The sequence below is a fragment of the Vanessa cardui genome, chromosome 7, assembly GCF_905220365.1.
Source record: "Vanessa cardui chromosome 7, ilVanCard2.1, whole genome shotgun sequence".
NCBI lineage: Eukaryota > Metazoa > Arthropoda > Insecta > Lepidoptera > Nymphalidae > Vanessa > Vanessa cardui.
Genome location: NC_061129.1, coordinates 7933756 through 7958830, shown reverse-complemented (window position 1 = coordinate 7958830; position 25075 = coordinate 7933756). Strand labels below are relative to the sequence as shown.

The window sequence follows — 25075 nt, the reverse complement described above, 5'->3', positions numbered from 1 at the left end:
AGTGACTGCCATCGCCCATAGACATCTGCAACACCAGGGGGCTTGCAGGTGCGTTGCCGGCCTTTAAGAAAGGTGTAAGCTCATTTCTTGAAGGTTCCCATGTTGTATCGGTTCGGAAAAACCGCCGGCGAAAGCTGGTTCCACAAAGTGGTTGTGCGAGGCAGAAAATGTCTAAGAAATCGCGCAGTTGTGGATTTTCGGACATCAAGGTGGTGCAGGTGAAACTTAGAATTTTGACGAGATGTCCGAAGGTGAAATTCAGCAGCTGGAATTACTCCGAACAATTCCTCGGAATATTCCCCGTGAAAAATTCGGTAGAAGATGCAGAGTGATCCAACATCTCTACGCAAAGCCAAAGGATCAAGGAGATCGGAAAGGGCTTGATCGTCGATATCTCGAGCCGCTCTACGTTGGATACGGTCTAATGGAAGGAGCTGGTATTGGGGAGCACCCGCCCAGAGGTGAGAGCAGTACTCCATGTGAGGCCGAATTTGCGCCGTGTAAAGTTTTAGGCGATGGGCCGACGTGAAATACTGTCTCGCCTTGCTGAGCACACCGAGCTTTTTTGAAGCCAATTTGGCTTTGCCTTCCAATTGACCGCGGAACTGAACGAGGCTCGAAATATCAACGCCAAGTATTCCGATACTACCTGTAGCGGCATTCAGGATGTTCTCAAATCGCGAAGATACGACAAATGGTGTTTTTCTAGCGGTTAACACGCAATCTTGCGTCTTTTTGGGGGATTGAAATGGACTAAATTTAACCGGCCCCAGTTCGAGACGAACACTCGACGACAGTTTTTACGAAGACTCGATTTCAGACACAAGTTTTTTCCGATTTTCTTCAACGTTTTCCCGAGAAATATTAGCGTGGCCAGTGTATAAGGTGTCAACGGTACTGTCGTCTGCAGAAGATGTCGTCTGCTGATATGCAGAAGAAACAAAGAGGGTGATAGAACGCAGCCTTGTGGAACACCAGCATTGACGAATTTCAAGTCAGAACATGCACCGTCGGCAACGACCTTGATGTTCCGATCTGCCAAAAAGCTGGTAATCCAGTTGCATAATTTCCCGGGAAGCCCATAGGAAGGAAGCTTCGAAAGAAGCGCTTTGTGCCACACGCGATCGAAGGCCTTCGCTATGTCCAAGCTGACTGCTAATGCCTCACCCTTGCTCTCAACTGCTTCAGTTCATCTATGAGTAAGGTAAACTAGAAGATCACCGGCCGACCGACCTCAACGGAAACCGTACTGGCGGTCGCTAATCAGCTGGTTCTCCTCTAGTTACCGTAGGAGCTGGCAGTTTATAAGGGACTCCATTGTCTTGGAGAGCAAGGAGGTGATGGCTACAGGCCTATAATTGGACGGATCTGAGCGGTTGCCTTTTTTAGGGATCGGATGCACCAAAGCAGTCTTCCAGGTGTTGGGGACGACACCTAATGCGTAGGATTGCAGGAGAAGACGCGTTAAGACCGGTGCCAACTCGGGAGCACATGTCCGTAGCACGATTGGAGGGATACCATCGGATCATTCATGGGCTTAATTAGTGTTTATAGTTCATCTCGAGCTCGGTGGTAACGGAAAACATCGTGAGAAAACCTGCATGTGTCTTATTTCATAGAAATTCTGCCACATGTGTATTCTAACAACCCGCATTGGAACAGCGTGGTGGAATATGTTCGAAATCTTCTCCTCAAAAGAAGAGGAGGCCTTAGCTCAGCAGAGGGAAATTTACAGACTGTTGTTGTTGTTTTATCATGTAACAAACTGTATCAGTCGTTTCACCCAGATTTGCAAACATTGAAGATAAAACAAGATAAAAGTCGAATAACAGATCTTCTTCATTATCTATATCGTCACAGAAAATTTCAAGTTTTTAGATAAAACAGCTTGGACTCTTTGAGTCAAAATATAAATATAAATCATTTGAGTAGGGTATAGCTCCTTTCAACGACATTATAGGATTAAACTTAATGCAAAACTAGCACTCTCGTAAAAATCTTTTACCGAGAAAGACCTGCAATAACCAGAATTACTCTTTTTCAAACATAAAAATGCAGTCTACACACTAATTTCTACTAAACGTACGTAAAGTACAAATACGCTGATAAAATTTTCTAAATGGAAATTGACCGCATTTATTTTGTTTTTTTTTTATCATCTTTATATTGAGTAATATTTTTTTTATTGATATATTAATAAGATTAATATTTATTAACTGCCAAAGTTTTACATATTTGCGGAATTTTAGTATAGAAACTATACTAAAACTGGAGATACCTTGCCTCAGGTAAGATCTAAGTACTTTCTGAGGTCGGAAACTTCGTGTTATAAGTTTATCTACGATCATATTATTCCGCATATTAGCTTTATTAAAAAATGCCATATTAATAGTTATAACGGATAAGTTAATAACGGAGTCATCTACTTCTATTTATATTAATAATAAAAAGGTCTCATTATATATCATGAATCAAATATACATAACTCATACAATCATTGCTTAATTAAATAAAACTAGCGACCCGCCCCGGCTTTGCACGGGTGCAATACTGATACCAAATATACTACAGAAATTATTTATTTACGACATTACATTACAAACTTCTAAAATTATCAGCGTTTATTTATTATATTGTCCATATGTTATATACATGAACATTCCTCTCGAATAAATCTATCTATTAAAAAAAAACCGCATCAAAATCCTTTGCCTAGTTTTAAATATTTAAGCATACATAGGGATATAGGGACAGAGAAAGCGACTTTATTTTATACTATGTAGTGATATAAAAATCTTAAATAAAAACCGTCTATGTCACGCATTCGCGTGCGCAATTTTGCAATAACCTAATATATGCAAGCGTCGTTATTAATTACATTGCAATATACACACAAAGCAAAAGCTGGCTTAAGGCCAAAACTTTAACAGATTTAATGCTCTTTCGATGCTTAAAGGATTAAGCGTACATAGATAAGTACTTAGCATTGAGCGAGATTCGATTTACATACTGAGAAGAGACAGGAGCTCTGGACCGAGGAAATTTTCCTTTAAACTTAAGTAAAAAAAACATGAAAAGTTTTACGGATCAGTTTATCTTAAATACACCAGGTTTATTACGTCCATATAAAAATCAGCACCTCAAACCTCATAACTGCATAGAGGAAGCTTATAACAACTAAGATATGACCTAAAATTTATAGATGTTAATTAAAAAAAAATTAAAACTGATAGAAAATCTTTGAGAACGGGTATTGTTGTATATCTAGTATTCAAGTCGTAATAGTAATTTATGCTCACCGGACTCAAAAGACTGGATATAGAGAGTGCAACGTGATATAGAGAGTCTCTGTGCACAAGGGAGTCCTGTGCGGTTGGTAAGTGAGTTTAAGAACACAAATTAAATAAATAAATAAATGTTTATTTCATCAATAACCAAGACAGTACAATAAAATCTCAAAGGTTGACTTCTTCTTTTGAGTGCCGTGAGCTCCCGTGCCAGAAGAAGTCGCTCTTCCTTAACACATTCACACTTTAATTCAAAGTTATAAGATGAAACAAGCTAAGAATTAAGAATTACAAAAATACATATATATATATATATATATATATATATATATATATATATATAATAGCTAAAGGTAGAGCGCGTTCGCGTGTGTGTCTCTCTCTGTATATGTGTGTGTGTGTGTGTGTGTGTGTGTGTGTGTGTGTGTGTGTGTGTGTGTGTGTATGTGTATGTGTGTGTGTATGTGTGTGTGTGTGTGTCTGTATGGCTAATTGTATAGATATCCAATCCAATCTACAAAACGTGATAAAGTAATAATTCAGTATCATCATAACTCAAACTTTTAAGCCACGCAATTATTTTCGGTTTACATTCGTGCAGAGTTAGAGGGTATATTTGTAGGATGTCATTGCATTTATTATACAAATGCGATGCAAGATACTGTAACTGTGATTGAGCAAATTTTGTATGTGTCTGTATTTTCTTAGCAACACTATACTCCAGCCAAATTCGATGTGGAATGTTTAAAAACAAAGCGTTGCTTAGCAACCAACGTCAGGCAGATGCTCAAAACATTTTTAGAAATATGTACAACAATTATTTTTGATGTTAATAAAAATTAAATTTGATGATTAATAATAAAATATTTAAGACAAAGGACTTGCAGCGCATTCTTGGTTATAATTATAATACTTATGATCATCTGGAATAATGTAGATCTCAAAAATAATACCTCCAATTTTAAAATGATATCAGAAATTACCTCGTAGTTATATAATTCGCTTTATTAACTTTATCTATCGCCTCCCAAAAGACAGGACTCATTAAGATTAATTTGAAACAGATTTTAGTGCTATATTTATGCTAGCCAAAACAAGATGTCTTTTTTTTTAATCTATGTGTAATGAAACGTTGTGTCTAATGTTAACATTCTTAACCTGTTGTGGTTATACTATCATTATAATACGACTAAAAATATACACCACCAATAACGAAGAGCCTGTATCGCTATTGTATACCTTCCTAAATTTGCCAATTGCTTAAAAAACACTCCAAATGTTACAAACCTGCGATTTCTTTACGTCAGTATTAAAATATAGGGTTGTTAGTTTTGTAGTAATATTATAGTGGTAATTAAAAATTTTTAAACTTTTATTTTAAGCTAATTTTCATATAAATTATGTATTGACCGGCTAAATAAAATTTTTGGATTCTGTATTAAATTAAAATTTTTGTGTTTAAACAGGAAATTGTGCTATAATGAATATAGTTGTAATTATAATCATTATTATTTTTTATTAAGAGTGTATCAACCCTAATTATGATGACACATGGTTTGTTTACTAAAATTCCAGATCGAATGTGGCTGGAGTATAGTGTTTCTTCGCTTATTCATGTTTTTTGGGTTGTAATCTAATTTTGTATGCTTTTTTAATATTATATTTAATACGAAAAGCTTTCTAATGGAGAGTAAATCAGTTTCGGTGTACAGTTTCTGAGTTGAAAACCTTGTAAATTGTGTAAAGTTTAAACATAGCTTTATAAAAAGTGGTACGTTAATATTTTTTTAAATCAATATTTACGCTATTTCTCCAATCGAAGTGTAAGAATTTCTCATATGCCAGTAAATCGAAAACAACGTCCAAAGTCAAACTTGAATAGCTTGAAAACAAATAACAGCAAGTTCTTTGAACGAGATGGTTTGAATAGACAGTCTTTTATATCGATGAATAATAATATAAAATATTTTAAGACTGCTCATAGTTCTAAATTTAGGTCAATTTTAATTAGACTTAAATATCAAATATATCACAAAGTTGGGAAATTCCTTTGTCCTCTCTATTTTTATGACAACTTGTTGGTTTTTATTAAACTATTTTTATAACAGGCACTTAATGTTCATAACATGTGTATAATATACTAAATATTGTGGGCCTTATTATACACCAAAAGTTTATTTTTATTAAATTTCTGAACAAAATACGATTGGCAGCTTCTTAGCTTTAATGGTCCTCCATTCTGATACGTGTGATACCTATACACGTGCTACGTGGAGGTGCTTGGGACGCATTGGGTTCTACGTGACTTAGGAGTGTACAATGCTTGTGAATTGATTAGGTCCATTTAATTTTTGGGCTGTTGTTCAGGGACACATTGGAGACACAGCTTTTGCACTCGTATAGGGGAAGTTTATTAAACAACAAAATCGTGGTCTACCTCTAAGAGTTGATGCTAATTAAAACAAAGTAGGTTTAACTTAATCAGAGTATAATTAAGACAAGAGGTCAAATTTCCACTTTGCCTTGGACCCTAAAAAGACGACTCCGAAATTCAACCACACTTTCAAACACCAAATATTTAGTTTCTGAAAACGATTCTAGTAGTCTCAAAGGCCGTTGTCATCCTCGATGAAATGAAAATCATGGTTACTAAGTATTTATAATTAATTAATGTTATACAATTTTCTAAAGACTGTGATTCATGTCACAATTAATAGATATGACTTTGAATACTGTTCTTTAAGTCTATATTTAGTTCTTTCATATAAGAGTCGTTATGTTTTTACTGCCAGCATATACCATTTTATCTTTTACAAATTCAACAATAAAATTATTTAATAATATATTATGTGGGCGAACAAATTCTATAATATTTCATCGAGGAAGGTACTTCTTAGAAAATTGGAAAGCCTTTGTAATGTTTATATAAAATAAATAGATATGAAATATAATATAATAGAAGAATACTTTATAAACGATATCAAATATAAAGCATACTCATTCAGAATCACATAGTAATTACATGCCTGGATTATCTTTGGCCTTTTGGATAACGCATGTAAAATTTGCTTGTTTTTGTGTGTATGTATGTGTGTGTGTGTGTGTGTGTGTGGGCAGGTCTATTCTCTATATATCCTGATCAGTTAGCAAGAAATCGTTGAGAATTACGTAGTTTCAGTCTAAGCAAACTAAGTTATATTTAAATCAAAGAACTTAAAGAAGTACTTATTAAGTTAGTGATAGTATAGTTTTTATAATCTTTTTAATTACAATAATCCCGAGTGGATTATGAAATATTTAATCCACACGTACATTTTGTACTTCAGAGACCCACTTTATATTAAAAAAGTTGTGATAAATGCTCCAACTTTCAAAGTCTACGTATATGATGCACGGGTTAGTGCGAAGAAAGCTTAAAAAGTGGTGACCTGAATTTCTTTTTTAAATGGAATAAAAAACAATGTGCCGCAAGCAAATACTGTATTGTTCCAACTTGGACGCCAAGGGACAACAACAACACTAACAACAACCTGTAAATTTCCCACTGATGGGTTAGGGCCTCCCCTCTCTTTGAGGAGAAGGTTTTGAACATTCCACCCCGCTAATCAAATGCGGGTTGGTGGAATACACATGTGGCAGAACTTCTATGAAATTAGACACATGCAGTTTTCCTCGCGGTGTTTTCCCTCATCGACGAGCACGAGATGAATTATAAACACAAATTAAACACATGAATATTCTGTGGTGCCTGGTTTGAACCTGCGATCATCGGTTAAGATAAACGTGCATGCAACATCTTAATTTTCAAGGCCCAAAGCGCATTGGTGATGTAAGCTATGGTTAATATTTATTACGGTACCAATGTATAACCAATTAGCGTCAGGTTTTACCAGTCTGTTGACCTTACATTAAAATATATATCAATGTAAATTCCACCATTTATATCTGTCGAATATTGCTTTTTTAGTCTATATATTTAAAGAATAGAAATAAAATATCAGATTTTTAATAAAAAGCTTTTGGAGAACTTTCTAAAGAAGTAATTCTAAAAACGAAAACAAAAATGAATTGTTCCATTCATTCAGTAACTCTCCAACAGCCTACATTTTACATTTACTTACGAACAAAAACTTTTTTTATAAAAGACTATATATATATCCTTCAGACAGATCTCGGTGGAACTTTGCTTGATTTTGCAGGATGATCCAGTTCAAGTATTTTAAGGTAAAATATAAAACAATTGAATGTGAAACTGTGCGTCATTCTATTGTTCTCGTAATTTGTTACGGTGGCAATTCGAAAAAACCGAGAGGGTTCAAACGCAGAACTAATTAGTCTTAAGTATTTTCCGAGGCAAGGAACTGTAATCGCTACCAACTTAAAAACTCTGGGTGCTACTGAGAATTTAATGTCGGACTTAATTCACGCTTTCTACACCCTTATAATCTGTCCACTAGACCAAAGAACTAAAATTACCGCAACTATGTACAATATTATTACGAAAGAAAAAATCCATCAACATAATTCTAATACGCGAACTTTTAAGTTAAGGCTGTATAATTTTAAAGCTGAATGCGGTTTAACAAGAACTCGGTTAGAATATGAATGCAGAGGAACATTGTGGCTTCATATAACAGTTTCAATCTTTTGTAACTTACTGAATTAATTAAATTTAAGTATTACATGAACTAAAAACTTTTAGTACTTTTAAATAGTCAAAATATTCTTTATTCTAGCAGGGTTATAAAAGTACTTTTGAATTGTCATTCTACAGGGTTGAATTTAATTTATAGCGACCACCGGTTTCGTAACTAGATTCTACTGAGAAGAACCGGCGAGAAACTCAGTAGTCTTTCCACCATTTTTAAAGGATTTAATTAAAAGGTATGCCAATAAAGTACAATTAAATTTTAAAATAGCCTGCCTAGAAGATAACATATACATCATCAATACATGCATATATATACTATATGTATAATACATGCATAATGTAATCTTGTTTTGTGTTATATTATGTATAAACGCATTAATGAATATTTTTGGACAAGAGCTTTAATATTATAAGATTATCATGATAAGGACTAATAATTATATCACTAAACTTTATAATTTACAGTTTCATGCATTAAGTTTAAGGCGCTACTTATTAGAGTAATTTTAAGAACAAGGTTTTTCTAAGAGTGTATCAGATAATTTCCCAAAGGAAAGACTATGAAAACCTTCAAGCCTAACCGCCATATTGAGGTCATTTTCATTTTTAATAATAAACACACTGTAAAACCTAAAAAAATATGTTTTAATTTAAAATGGTTACCAGAGTAAGCTTCGTTAATATGTTCTAAATATGGTAGAAATTACTGACCGAAAAGGAAGTAGTTAAAATGCTAATTTTTATTGAAGCACCGCTCATGACAAAAGTAAATTTAGTCGCAAGGCTGAAATTAAAATGTTAATATCTTGTAATAAAGATATGTTTAAGACACACTTTGTTTTCTGAATGTTAATTTTGGAAAATTCTTTTATTTATATTGATTGTCAAAATTATTAATATTTTCGATGTCATTCCATATTTAAATATATATTTTTTAAATAATGTATTTGAGCTAATTTTATGTGCGTTCTTCTTTTTTTAATTTGAATCTTAGTTTTGCATTCCAATTTGCAAATTAGATTTTTAAACGAGTAGCCGTTTTTTTTAATGACAAACTGAAATAATTACTGAACTAATATACTTAAAACTTATATCAGTAGAAGCAGCACGTTTCGAAGGAGGTTTTAGTATATAATAATATTATATCAGCTGCGCTTTGCAGTTTCACCCACTTTAAATTAAGACTATTGACGTGGAGCTTGAATTTCTTGTTACATTAACAACACACAGTGGATATTGCCGATAGGACAGAATAATAAGGACATTTTAGCTGATAATTGCTTTCAATATAAATTTAACAAATAAATTTATTTTTAAAACTTTATAAGTTTTTAATACTTCTTACCTTTCTGTTTATTGAAAAATAAATTAAAACATGCTGCAATTAGTTTATTTAAATCGCCTAGAATAGCACAGTATACCTAATAGAGCTATATCAATGTATTGGTAAGTAGTATTCAAATCAAAAATAAGTACTGTAATCAGATACATTGCGTACTTATGTGCCTTACTTTTTATGGTTTTCCAATTTGATTTAATAGAAACCATCCACGATTCCCAAAAAGATTGTTATCTGATGGTGGAAGACCATCGGTAATATAGCCATCAACTCAAAATCAAAAACTATAATTAATATAGAAGCATTGCATTTACGTATTTAGCTACGGTCTAATTAAAAACTTGAGTCTGAAGAAAATGCCATGACCTAAGAAGAACAGATGAATAAGCCCTGAATCGGCGAAAGAAAGTCTGTCTAAGTCTGCCAAATTGTCTCATATAGTATATGCACTACGGCAGCCGAAAATAAATGGGATAAGGGCTTGCGAATGATGATACTGCTGTACCGCAATTTATATTATGGTCGTGGTTGGCATTTATATGAATTTTTTGTAGTATTTACTAAGCTATGAACATATATTTATTTCATTTAAAACAATGGAAAATTAAAATGGAGCTACATTCATTTAACGAAACATAGCGCACGGTAATTTAACGTGTATTCTTTTATAAGTAATGTGTTTTGTTGGCAAAAAAAGGTTTTTACAAACCGAATATTCATTAAAAAACATTATTCCATATTTCAATCGAATGATCGCGTGCAATAAAAATATAATGAGTATGTACATAGAGTTAACACATTTGAATTAATGTATTAATTACGTACGCGTCAATATTTGTTTCGTTATCGAGTATAATTGGAGCCTCTGTAACTCGGTAACTCATGGACTTTTGGCAAAGTGAAGGTCACAAGTTCATTCCTTATCAATGGATAGCCTAATGAGGTTAAAATCAAATTCCCTTTAAGCTCAACTTAATTGCATAATTAGTCTAGTAGCAAGATTATAAGCAGAATCCGATGTCCCGGCTTGAAACTCAAGGTAAGACCTATATGAAAAATTACAAGAAATTTTCTGTAGCTGTTTGAAGATGACATTGATACACGCCCGCATCTTGAGGTGACTAATCTTTTTAATTGGACGTCGTAGCCAAAACTCGGTCAGGAGGAAATTAAACACAGGTATATGATATAAAAGTAAAAGTGTATAATAAAATATACTAATTTTCTTTGTTTATCTTTTCATCGGTTATAAAATAACTTATTTTATTTCACAACTATTTAAAAGATAATTAATTCAGCAAAGTTGATCTTTAATTATTTCTAGACGTTGCACACAAACATTTGTTAGATAGGACTTTAATTTATACACGCAGACGATAAAATTACAAAAAGTTGAGAGTACGCTTATCGGTATTTCATAAAATAGAAAATCGTCTCACTTTTCGTTTTTAATTTTCTTATACTTAGCCTTATAGCTGGAGGCTGAAGGCTTGCTATGAATATAATGTGATCATGTTACATATTACAAATAGTATAAATAAACTTTGAAAATTAATTTTCGTGGAAAATATTAAGGTTTCATTCTCATCATAAAATACGAACGTAAAATGATAACATATTAAGTCATACAACTCATACATCAAAGAACGAAACATTCGACCATTAAAAGGAACTCGGAGAAAATTCAGTTTTTATAGCCCATTACGTTAACAGTTCGTTGGTTGCCGTATAAGTCTTAGGTATTTTAAAATATTTGCAAGATTTATTACTATAAATACATCACTTTATTACTTGAATAGGTACCGACCGCATTTCGTACGAATTATATAAGGATTTTACCCCAAATTATTTTTAATCAAAGTTCAAACAATCGTCAGCGGACTTTTTCGCCTTTAGTGTGCTAAATCGTAGGAATAAAACACTTTTTCGCGCGTTCATTCAAAAACTAGTATTTCTAAAACGAATGGTTCGACTGATGTGTAAGCAATATACTGTATCTTATTTTATTGATGTAAATAATTTGTGATTTTAACTACTTTTGCCGTTTTTTTTAAGAAGTAAAATTCATACAGTGATTTATCTTTGTGCTGTCTCTATATTTACCGTAAACAATTTAGAGGCCCACAAATGTCTCATACAATTTACCGTGTACATAGATTAGGGCAGGCACCCCGCTGACAATTTTCTCATAATATTAATATACGACGCAATTATTATAACTCATATTATTAAAATTTATATTTATAGAAGAACATTGCTAAAGATTTGATTTGAAGTTGAGTTGAAAGCTAAAAGTATTTATTTTATTTTGAAATTCTTATTAATCTTAAAGATGCGCATTTAAGCAGATAAACCTACATTTATAAATTCGTATTTCGACGGTTTAAATAATAAATTTCCTTTGAAAGTCAAAATTATTAAAATCTTTAGAGACTTGTGATATGAGATAAAGTTTGTTTAAATTTAGTTACTGAGGATTAAAACGTGTCTTACGAACGAGATATGAAATACCTTCATTTTAAAGGAGGCTTTTGAAAACAACATGAATCTCACAAAATACTTTCAAAATTGATAAAATCATCATCAAACCCATGGCTGATTTAGGTAATTTATGTAATGTAAACATACTTATTCAACATCATTATTAAATGTCAATTTTAATTGCAAAACAGCCATACATAGTTGCTATATTCTATTTTAAAGGGTAACGGACATAAGGGAATCATAAGTATTGACCATTGACTATATAGTGAACAATTCATTATTTTGTAAAAAAAAGGTCAATAGGAATTATTAACTGCTTTCAGAGAGTGATGGAATATGTCATGTGTTTATGGTATAATAACTATACTATAATATAAATGCGAAGTAACCCTGTATGACGGTCTATCTGTATAGATATATCGACAGACAGACAGTTTTTTTTGGAAGTGAGAACTTCCAAAATACGGAACCGAAATTGACAAATATTTTTATGAAGCAAGTAAAAATTTTAAGGATATAAACTACAATTAGGTCATAACACCTGACGGACAACCCCTAAAACGCAACGTCACGGACGACAACTAGTAACGATATAAAGGAACTATTATATTAACATATAATTATAATTAAGGAAAGAAACGAACGCTTCAATAAACATTTCAAAAACATCTCATGGAACATTTTTAAAAATCTACGGCGAATAATTAACACTGCATAATAATTTCTTGTGCGCATCAACCGAGTTCAACTGGTGACTACTAATGATACTGATCTTGCTTTTATTTCTACAAAACATTACTCGATAGTAGGCATGGCCGCGTTAAGCCTTTTATTCTCTCAGCAATGAAATTACAAACAAATCCAACTCTGTAAAGACAAATACTTCTAAGAGACAAGAATTTGTTTGTACAGTAAAATGCCGCAGCTATTTTTAACATTTGTAATAAAAATAAAAATGATATCACGAATCGGACGAAATATTGAAATAATTGCTTATTAAATTTCGTTAAAAAAATTTATTACGTATCACAAATAATATTTAGAAATGAATCATATCATAAATGCGTCATGTACATGGTAATGTAAAGGATTATGAAGAAAGGTAGGACAGTATAAAAGTCGGCGTATAAGTCATTCTTCAAGGCGATAGTGAAACATTCAAATCAAAGATCGTTAAAAATTATAAGCGTACAGTAAGTTATAATTGAAATCTGTTGATTTTCAGACATAATGTATAAATTTAATTGTATCTTAATAACTATAACAATATAATAAGAGTAACTACTTCATTTCTAGTGGGTAAACTCACAATGATTAAAAAGTTTGCTAGTCGTATATTTTGTTTTTGAATTAAATTGTTGAACGCTAAGGATAGAATAGCCGCATAGCGAAGAAGTCTCTACACAGAAGTCATTATCAAGATTTACAAGTGCTACGGTCCCGCTGAAAGCTTAGTAATGTAGTAATCTGTGCTGCTATGCGAAAGTATTTATAATAGAAACAATCAAATTGTCAATATAAGAAATCACCAAGCACATTCAAGCAATTAGAGTATCACTCGTAATAATGAGTATGTAGAAGATATTGTAGTAGGGAAATATACTTTCAAGAAAAATAGAGCAAGAGAGAAGTGCATATTTCGTAAGACAATCGCTACTACATATTTTATTTACTTTACCTAGGAGAAGTCCTAGGTCATGAGGTCAACGTTCAAACTACCTAAACTACTCTTGACTATGTTTGGGATTATAGATTGATACTGTTTAAGAAATAAGTAAAAACAATAGCCGTACTTTTAGAAGATGAGTCTATATTGAAATTTATTTAGCACATTAAACAGATCGCTGTTTAAACATTAAAAACTGACGCAGCTTTTTTGTAATTAGTTACCAAAGCTGACTGGACTGTGGCGATAAAATTTTATGCCATTTTAGCAGATGGTGTTTGCAAAGGGACGTTAGGGTTTCCTATAGAATATAATTCAGTTTGGTAATAGTACCTGTTCAATTGAAGGACAAATTTTAGCAAAATCTTCCAATTAAAGGAAAAGTTTGGGTACATTGTCCAATTGAATGACCACTTTAAGAAAAATAACATTAAAAAATCAGTTATGTAATACAGTTTACGGTTCGCCTGCGAAATAAAAATCGCAGTTACGATACAGGCTATTGCCATCCTAAGCGGCGCACCTTCAAACCGGAGAAAAAATATTATTATTTTGTAAAAATAGGAATCGCCATTATTCTTTTAAAAAAGAAATGACATATATAACCTTATGGATAATAAAATGTATATAAATATTATTTGGATCAAGTAAAATATAAAATCCTGCCTTTTTACGAGGTCGCGATTTTACCTTTGACTTAGGATTAATTCAAAGGTAAAATCGAGAAGAAAGGGCTTTTTTATAAAATGAATGAACTTAAGAATAAACTCACTCCATAAAGCAATACGATCAAAGTGATTCATTCTATACTTTCTTCTAGAAACAATGTTCCATTTAAATACAGTAATCAAAGAGGCTAAATGTAGGTAAGATCGATGTTACGAGACGTTGACACGCGTCTGTCTACACATATCTAGTACTTTTTATTCCTTCAAGTGCGTTGACTTGTTAAAATTCATTTATTCGTGGTTTTATTTCATAATAAACAATTGAAGTGCGCTTTGTTTTTTTATTTATAGAACATAAGGGTAGATGTACATATTGATAAGCTAGATGTACATATTTACTACCAAGCATTGAATTTGGTGCTATAAGAAAATTTACCTATTGCCTACATCGCCTATGATGCCAACCTAAAATGTTATGTTTCTTGTTCCCGTAATTACATTGGCTCACACATCCTTCAAACCGGAACACAATATTATTACTGCGTGACGAGACCTATCAAGATTGTGTGTTTATGCGAGAATACACAGACCCGACCTGAACCAAAGGTCGTAGGTTCAAATCAGGGCATATTTCTGCCTCTTACTAGACAACTCATAATGGAAAGAATTAGAGAGTGCTATTCTATGTTGTTCATTTATAATTGTAAAGAAATCAAAAGTCTCGTGTTTTATATATTGAGTCGTACATTTTTAAATTTTGTTGTTGTGAAAGATGAAATTGTCACAAACTCTCTAAAACGTATCGACATTTACAGTTATATAAGTAAAATTATATGGTTTTTGTCAAGAATTCGAAACATCATAATAATGATTAAACTCGATAAATTATTTAAAATGTATTTAACATATATACTATGTATACATGTGCATTGTTTACTTATGGAAGGAGGTTCTAGTGAAAATACCAAATCGGAAATACCCAATCTTGTTGCATGGTTCCAACGTTTAAGCTGGTTTATTTTATTTGTTCGATAAAGCTCCGAATCCGGTTCGGGTAAGATGAATGTTTTATTTTTTATTTTATATCGCTTATGTAATTAGATAGTAAGTTAGAATACGTAAATCTTAAGCATAGGTTGATGCTTTAAATCCTACTAAACACTGTGTTATGTTTAATGTCATTCTCGCGTTAGACAGTGACGAGAAACATGGTGAGGAAACCTCCATGAAACGGATGAAAATATGACATTAGTGAGTAAACTTATCATAGCATTGAAGGAGCATGGAACCAGCTCTACAATAAGAAATCCTTATACCGGAGGAGAACATTTTTCTTTTAATTTTTTTTTGTATTCAGTAAACCAAATTCATAAAAAGACTCGTATGTTGGTAACAAAATAAAGACTTACCGTCATTACGCAGAGAGGTGTCACGTAGAGAAGACCGAAATTGACCATGTCGAATATTTCAGAGTTGTATTTCATTCGATGTTGTATGCAAATTGTTTCCATGTGACCATCGCCTAAGTCATTCGTGATCGTCTCCACCCATATGAACTTAGGTGCACTGTAGGCTGCGCTGGTTACCCATACACCCAAAATCACCAACTGTGTAAGAACATATTGGATTAGACGTATATGAATAAGGTCAACTAAAATACAGAGGTCAAACTAACAACTCTCTCTTAAATGTAAATTGGAGGTCAACTTTAAGGAAAGTATGTATATTTGTTTGTTAAACACAAACTCATTTACTTTCGACTTGATATGACTTTTTTAATTGAATTTAGATGGACTTACAAATGAGCTTTCTAATAGGACATAGTCTAATGATTGCTGTAATCAGCTCCTAGATATTACAAAGTAACCATTCCATTACATTTACATTATCAGTTAGTTAAAGTTATATGGAAATTTGGAACTAAAATATCAACCAATGCTTATGTTTGTAGTAACACTAATTTGGTAAAACAAAATAGAATTATTTTATATCAACAAGCGAATCTTTATAAGAACTTTTACTTGAGCGTGTTATGAGTTTCTAGTTTTAAGATGTGAAAAGTTTTATATAACACGCGTGTGGCAAAGACTTAACCTAATTTGTAAAAAGTACTTCTAAAATTTAAATTATTTCTGATTAATAAATGTATTACTAAATTTTATTGACTATGACATGACTGTTTACGCACAAAGTAAAAGATAATTATTTCAACTCTTCGTAAGTTCTACATATTTCAATGTTGATTCTATTAAGCGACCTCGTTTTCAGTTACAGCAACCAACTAATCTTAAAAATCTATGACAGGCATTCTCACCAAACCGCAGTAGGCGCTGGCGAGATTAATTTCGAACATTCTCTGAAATGGAACAAGCCTTTTGTGTATGAAGACACGGACAGGGGTCTATGTATTATCATAAAATTACATAAAATTACTGTAGAAATTGAATTGATAAAAGTTATTGTGCATAACGAACAATAAATATATTTTAAATAGAATTAAATTTATCTTCTATATTTGACCGAATTGTGTGAAATTTGGTACTTTTAAAGTTTAGATATATGGAGAAGGAGTGCAGTTAGACAATATTTTTATAAAATATGCCTTAGAAATACATTAAAATAATGAAAAAATACATTACATAATTTAATTTATACACGTTTATCGAGATAGTATTTAATATGAAACAATAATAGATTACAAAATCAAAATAAACTTTATTCAATTTTGAATCGTCATTTAACAATTAAGTGAAGCTACCACCGGTTCGGAAAGTAGATTCCACCGAAAAGAACCGGCAAGAAACTCAGTAGTTACTCTTTTTCAACATTTAAAAAATACAATCATATTAGTTAAATACAATTTTATATGTATGTAATGAAGTCAACAGGTATTAATTTACGTTCGTACTGCCAATGACGACACACATCATGTCAAAGATATCGTTTAGTTCAGCCTCATTTTCCTATTAAATAAACGTATCCAATAATTATATCAGCAATAGATATCAACCAATTTTCGATCACTAGTTCAACGTAAATACAATGTTACACGATGTTTTTTTTTGTGAGTAAGATTTGCACATTAATAAGACATGCACGTCGATAATACCATTTAAATTTCCAAATACAGTAACTGAAAATTTCATTAGATACATCGTACAACTAATAAACATAGGCTGAAAGTTGCCTGAATGCATATTATACAATTTAATTTCATAATACATGTAATTTATTCCTAGTACGGGCACTCCCAAGTAATATTGAATCTTCAAAAGCACTTTCAAAGTCGGAAGCAAATGTAAGAATCAAAATTAAACAACACAGCAATATCGCTATTGCATATCTCTTGGCATGTTTTCCTTTTGAAATTATTAAAAAGCGCTACTGAAGGATTAAACAAAAACAAAGAGCTGCATCCCTACTTGCGACATCTGCTTCGAAATGAGAGATTGTAAGAAAGTAAACTTATAAATAATGTTGAGGAGAATTCGATATTGGAGACGCGTCTCGCAATCCGTTTTCAGCGTCATTAAATACAGCGGATAAACTTCACGAGTGCTGAGTATACTGTAATTAATACCGCTCTAGTTTATTAGCAGAATCTGTAATGAAAATTGTTTGCTTTGACAAATAGCCTTGCTTACTGCACTAATGATTAAAAAATGTACTTATCGTTTAGTTAACTATGCATTGTAAGTAATGGATTGTTTCCGTATTTGGGACATTTATTTTAGCGACAGTGATACTTCTAGAAACTAATGACTATAATGTAGCGTGGAATTTTAAATACTGGCAGAGACTAAAGCGGCTGTTTACTGGTGCCCTAAATAAGTTTGTCTAATGAAAATGTTTACTGTAAAATTATGCTAATTTTATCAAACTATTTCTGTATGCATTGCAGTGTTTCTTTGACTTTAATATGATTTATGTAACAGTTAATACGTCACCGTTTTTAGAATTCGTCCAAAACAAAACGAGGGAAACACAGTTTTGTAAATATATGAGTATATTTAGTTTCAAAATGTCGAATTACCAACATACTTGTCTCCTTACAGGAATAGATATCTTGGATTTCCTCAACACTTACAGGTTTCACAGAGTGTTTTCTCTATCCGCTGAACACAACATGAATTGTAAACAAAAGGTAGGTAACAGAAATTGAAATGCGATGCTACGTATTTGAAATTGTGTCCTTCGATATAAATTCTCATGCACTTACGACATTACGTTTCTAGCATCAGCTAAAACTCATAGTACATTTTAATATATTGTAATAATACTTTATTGAAAAGAAAATTAAAAATAATTATATAAAAATAAAATATTTTACTTCAGTCATAGATAATAATTAAATATCTAAAGTTTTTATTATCTATCACAGTAATGTATTTAAATATAATACCTTTTTTGAATTTAGAACAATAAATTGTGGTATTTAGTGACTATTGCTTATCTTGTTGCAAATATCACCAATTTCTTATACTATTAATAAATAAAATCAGGCATACGAAATAAGATATATTTATTGTGCCTCACTTACCCTTTAAGAATCGCATAAGCTAATTATTTAAATTAATCTCTATTCTAATAACAAAATATAATAATAATACAGTCTTACCCTCAACCTCGTTGACGTCAGGATCTGTTTGCACGTTATAGGGTGTATGATAGCGAAGTATCTCTCCGTACAAATCACCACCAGTATGAATATCGACGCCGTGTAGCTCAGCGAATGCACAAACTGATACATCTTGCATAGAAAGTCGCCGAACACCCAGCTGAAACAAAACAAAATGTCAAACTCTTTTGTTACGAACGCGGACGGATGGCATCACAATGTACTGTTATTGCATATTTATGTTGACTATATGACATTATATACCAGCTATCATGACAACTGTTATCGAATTTTATTTATAACTTTCTTTTTAATTACCGGAGATATTATAGAATAAGACTATACTTTAAACAGAAGGTATCATAGTGCATAGTTGTGTGTGCAAGCACAGATGCAATCTCTGTTATTAGACTCAAAAATCTAGCCTTAAAATGCTTGCTTGTTGTTTTAGGCTTGAACCGGGAGTTTAACCTATTAACGCGGGATCTGAGGGTAAACTAGCCACTAGATAAAAATAGCTGTCATTAAAATACTATTTTCATCGTAACACAAACCTTTTTTTTATAAATGGCAAAGAAATAATCGGATATTCGGATCTCGTTTTTATTTATTTATTTATTTATTGGAAATAGTTACACCATCGACTTATCACTAACACATTCACTTAGGAGTAGATACAGGGTATTAAATCTAGGTGAATAAATCATTACAGGTGTAAACAACATTGACCTTAAGATAAGACTATACTAACCTAATTATATCTTTACTAAAAATTAAAAAAAAAGATAAATAAATTATAGATAATTAAACAAAACATAAAATAAAATTTAAATACAACAACAAAAATCTACAAGGGTTGACATAATTTATGAATAAAATGGTTTTAAAGCTATACTATGAGATCTTTACAGAGCTTCACAAAAGTTGGCTTGCTTTGGGCAAAGATGTCGATATTGCCGTTAGAAGAATATTCATTATAAGAATTAATTATTCTGTTGAGTGGTGCATGTTTACCTAAATTTGTTTTAAAAGCTGTAGTTCTAAAAGGTTGTTTTATTGGGTGTCTAGGAATTTTGCAGGGAACAACTAAATTGATTTGCTGAAGTAGTTTTAAATATCAATGAAATAAAATCAAGTCTGTAAATTTAGTTCTGCTGGGTAAAATCTGCTCTTCATTTGAGGAGAAGGTTAGGAGCTTATGCCTCTATTGCGGAATGTTGGATACGATTGAAAGTTTTTCATTTAAGGATATCGGGTTTCCTCGTTGTTTTCATTACCATCAAATACGAGAACTATAATTACAAACACAAATTAAGCTCACATCAATTGTGTGGTTCTTGCAAACACAATATTTTCTGTTAAGATTTGGGTTTAACAGATATCCGTACATTTTTTTACATTGCATTAGTATGTAAATTTTCCACTGCTGGTCTATGGCCTTCTCTGTGTTTTAGAAGAAGATTTAGGATATATTCCACCACGCCGTTCCAGTGCGGGCTGGTGGAATACACATGTGGCAAATTTTGGATGAAATAAGACACATACATTTTGCCTCACGAGTTTTCCCTTCACCGCTGAATGCAAGATCAATTATAAACACAAATTAAATCCATGAATATTCAGTGGTGCTTGCCTAGATTTGAACCCGCAATCATCGGTTATGGTGCAAGCGTTCTTACCACTGGGCCATATTGGGTCTCGGCGTTCACGGCTTTTCACAATAATCTCCTAATAAATCTCATTGACGTAAAGTAGAAATAGTACTAGTAAAGTAGTAACTTAGATTATTATACAATCAGTAATAGCGCCAAGTGACCTCTCCGCCCGTATCTTTGCTAATAGTTTTACTGTACTTTCAAAGCTCTTTTTATGCATTATCTTGATCGTCTTTAAATACTTTATTAAAGTAGATACTTTTAGCAACTTACGAATACCTATTTTATAGGATTTTTTAATAAGAAAAATCGTATTCAAAATTAAAATTTTACGATAAAGCATATTTCAGGTATACACATATTTATTTTTATAACATTTTAATTTAATAATTGGCAAAGTTATATAGTTTTCGGAATTAAAAATGCAGGATTTTATTATAAAAATGAGTACCTGGACCAAGGGTTTATTGACTTTACGGAATCGATAATTAAGTGTAAAGTGTTTATCTTTACTTCTCATAATTATGAAATACCAACAATCATCTCATACCGTAAATGAACTTCAGAATAAATTTGGTGCAATAGCAAACATCGGATACAAGCGTAAAGTTATTTATAGAATCAATTAACAAAAGTAAGTTGGTAATAAAAAAAAATAATCATAAAGGAATGAGGGTTGTTTTTTAAAATAGGTGCATTACAAGTAGCTTGAACGGAACGACAAATCAATAGGCCATATAACAAATAAGATTTTTGGGATATGAAGGATATATGGTAAAACATAGTGTTTAGGTTGTCAAAGTAAGATATGATCGGCCATATTCGTAAATACGATTTGAGCCGATCTATAAATAAATATAGATAGGTATGTGACCTACGTGTATTTATTTTTATTAAATATAAAAAGTAATGATTGTAAAAAAAATAAAAATTAAAACCAATAAAATAAAATTTATTGTATTTTTTGCCGTCTTCACTTGTTGTCTTACACATAACACGCGCGCCAGACATATTGTAGAAACTTGCATCAAAAGCGTGTGGCGCTGCCGTTAGCGGCGTGCATTAGAACTGTAATAAAAATTTACGCCAATAAAGATTTAACATGTGGATGTGTACTTTCTACAGTGAATAGATTTTCTATACATCATTTATGCCTTTCTTCTTTCATGGTCTCAGTAACAAATCAGGCCATTTGCGTCATTCTGCTGTATTATACAAGTCTATTTACAAAACTACATAATAATGTTCCTTTATTTAATTTACTAAATAACTCATACCAAATATGATATTTAAAATCGTACAGCTCAATATGGTAAATCATCTAATAATTACCGGACCAAATTACCTAATACAGTCGTCAGAATATGAGTATGTATTTATTAGTGTGCAGTATGAATATGTGAATGCACAATAATATAAATTTCCCAATAGTCTTATATAATATACGTATATAGTCATATACGGTTACTATGTCTGCCTGTTTTTCTTTTACGGCCAAATCACAAAACTTAGTCAAATTTGTATTGAAGCAAGCGAGAACTCAATGGAGGATATCCTCTGAGCCTTTTACGACTACAATATGACGACCAACAACCTGACGCCAAAAAATGCAGACAATTAGTTTAACATATTTTTAATTTAATTAATCGTGATAAATCCTTTACCTCCTCGTGTTTGCAGATAAAAATACTTGCTTAGACAAGGACAGACGAAGTACAACAACAGCAGCCTGTAAATTCCCACTGCTGGGCTAAAGGCCTCCTCTCCCTTTGAGGAGAAGGTTTGGAACATATTCCACCACGCTGTTCCAATGCGGTTTGGTGGAATGCACATGTGGCAGAATTTCTATGAAGTTTGTCACATGCAGGTTTCCTCACGATGTTTTCCTTCACCGCTGAGCACGAGATGAATTATAAAGACAAATTAAGCACATGAATCAGCGGTGCTTGCCTGGGTTTGAACCCGCAATCATCGGTTAAGATGCACGAAGACGAAGTACACGTAGCAGAATTTCCAACAATATTTCCCTTTCCCAGTTAGTATGAGACAACTATATGGATATTAATATTAATACCTTACCACAGTAAGCGAAGTCGCGGGTGACTCTTAATTATATAAGTAAGAACTAATTTTAAATAAAACTAATTATAACGGATGAATCGCGTATATTAATTATTTTTAAACGGTCACGGGTAGACTCTACCCGTGACCACGGGTAGACTCTACCCGTGACCACGAACACTGCAAAGTGCTCGAAACGTCGGGATGTTTAAAAATAATTAATATACGCGATTCATCCGTTATAATTAGTTTTATTTAAATGTGTAATAATCGCGAAAATTTAAGAAGAACTAATTTTGTTTAAGCGCATAAAAGCATCGGTCCTTCGCGTAATCCCCTTTCGGCCGCGTCGAATTTCCGTCCCATCCGGATTTGAGGAAATAAAAGTTTGTAGACACACTCGGGCACTGTCATATTTCCTACGAATTTGGCAGACGATTTCAAAATATAATATAATAATAAAAAAATATTTTTGTCGTACACCACAAATGTAAACGTCGGAATTTATGCCACTTCTTGAAATATTTTGGTGAGCTCGTGTTGTAGTTCGTGTAAACAATTCTGATTCGAATATAAACGACCAACTGATTATGGTAATAACACTGATGTTGTGTGACAATTTTGTTTACAATAACGTGATCATATTGTCATACATGTAAATTGCAAAATGTAAACATTTTCTAAATGTAATTTGTATTAGAATAATTATCTACTTCAATCAAGACTTGACACTACGAAGAAGCATTAAAACTTGTTTATTTCTTTAAAATTATTTATATTTTAATTAATTAAAGTCTTATTAAAGGTTAATGTGAAAACAGAGAAGTCGTGTCCGGACATTAGTGAAGAGTAAAATGTCTATACATATTAGAGATGAGCCGATTATGACCAATTTCTTTTTTATTTTAAAAAATGCAGTAGAAATGCATCGAGACCATCTGAGAAATTCAGATTTACACGAAAAAACTCAACACTCGCAGAGTTAAATACAAACTTTTTTCAAAAAATTAGTAATTGTAAAAATTAGATTGCTGCCTCCTATTAAAAAAAAGCAAGCACTTTTTAATAACATAAATAAGATACAAAACTGCACGCACGTTGAGATACAGTAATAAATATTAAATAAAACCTTAATGGAAAATAAAATGTCTTGTATTTGGAAAAAAATGTGATTATGTAAAGTTACTGAGATCATATGCTGTTTGAGATGGCGTACACGTCGCATTCACGTGAACTGACTAAGTAAAACGTGCAATTAATATATGTATGTATTACCGAAACTACCGAACCTTTACCGAAATAATACGTACCATTTGTTTAAAATTAGAAGCATATTCTGTGTGGACGATTGCTATCTAAATTCGATATTCTACGTTTGAACTACAATAAAAATAATTTGAAGAAATAAATTTAAAAAAAGAACATTACATTTTGTGCGATAAAACTTAAGATAGAAAAAAGTATGTATGTAACACAAACTAAAATCCACTTGAATATGGACATTGGCCGAATAATAATCATTGAAATTAATAAAGCGTTGAATTTAAAAAGAAGAAATCAATATTACTGACATTTAATGTAAATATCATAAGTGTTTATTATTTGAACTCTAATTGTATGTTTTTCCTTGAACGCCCACGCCATTTTTTTCTGATACTTCTAAGTTTAGTACGACGAAAATGTTTTGCGTTTTATAAATATTTGTACAGTTCAACATACGAATAAATAAACGAAGGGATATGTTACTATTAATTGAGAAGGTAAAATATAAATGATTATGAAACAGTTTAAAAATTGCGTCTGATTTTCATAAACATTTCATTCCTTCCATCATCTCTTGAAATTATGTGATGAATTATGAAAAATCCTTTCTTACAACCTACGTTCCATGATAAATTCCTGTTCTAAATTTCCCAGTAGGCCCGCCGATTTAGGGTATGCGTTCAGGTCTGTCAGTCATTTTAAAATGTTATTCAGTAGAAGTTTCGTTTATACAAAGTAATTTGGTGAAAGGGCCCTGTAAAGGGATGCTTTGCGGTATATCACTTTGTAGGTACAGGGTTATATCACTATGTAACCTATCCGTTATACTATATTTATGAATTGATAAAAATCAAACAAGGGTTCAATTGACCCTTCCAATTTTTATCATTTCTACGATAAAAATAAGCATTCACACAAATTTGTACTTGTGAAAAATAGCACAATTTGTATGCCTTTCGGCGTTTTTACAAAATGGCACAAGAATTTTTCGTTTTAGTCTCTTGACTTGCAAATGTTTTACAGAAGACAAATTATGTATAATTACGATAAGCGTTTAAAGAATTCAACGATAAAATACTAAGAGCGTAATAGGTTTTGCAGACGTACAAATAAATGGGCGCGGAGCGAATAGACACACAAGAATCCAATATTTTTAAAAGATAGACATCTTTCATTCGTTCGTTATCAAAGACTTTTGATATTAAAAATCTGTGTGCACGGTGTACACAAATACATTCAATCATAAACAGTGTGAGATAAAATATTCTCAAGCCATCACATTTATTAAAAATAAAAAAGATCATTGTTTTCAAGAAATCTTTGTAATTCGTATTTTCAATCGCCATAGATGTAATTAATGAATGCAAAAGAACAAAGTTCGTC

The 25075-nt window shown here is 32.0% G+C and overlaps 1 protein-coding gene across 1 annotated transcript in view; it reads right to left on the bottom strand.

Annotated features, from left to right (window-relative positions):
- LOC124531394 (trissin receptor-like) overlaps positions 1–25075 on the bottom strand; it is a 63085-nt gene that overhangs the window by 25454 nt on the left and 12556 nt on the right. The window contains exons 3-4 of the mRNA XM_047105963.1: positions 18714–18873; positions 15505–15702 (exon numbers count right to left, since the gene is read on the bottom strand). Coding sequence (XP_046961919.1) covers positions 15505–15702; positions 18714–18873 — 358 coding nt within the window. The remainder of the gene's footprint in view (positions 1–15504; positions 15703–18713; positions 18874–25075) is intronic.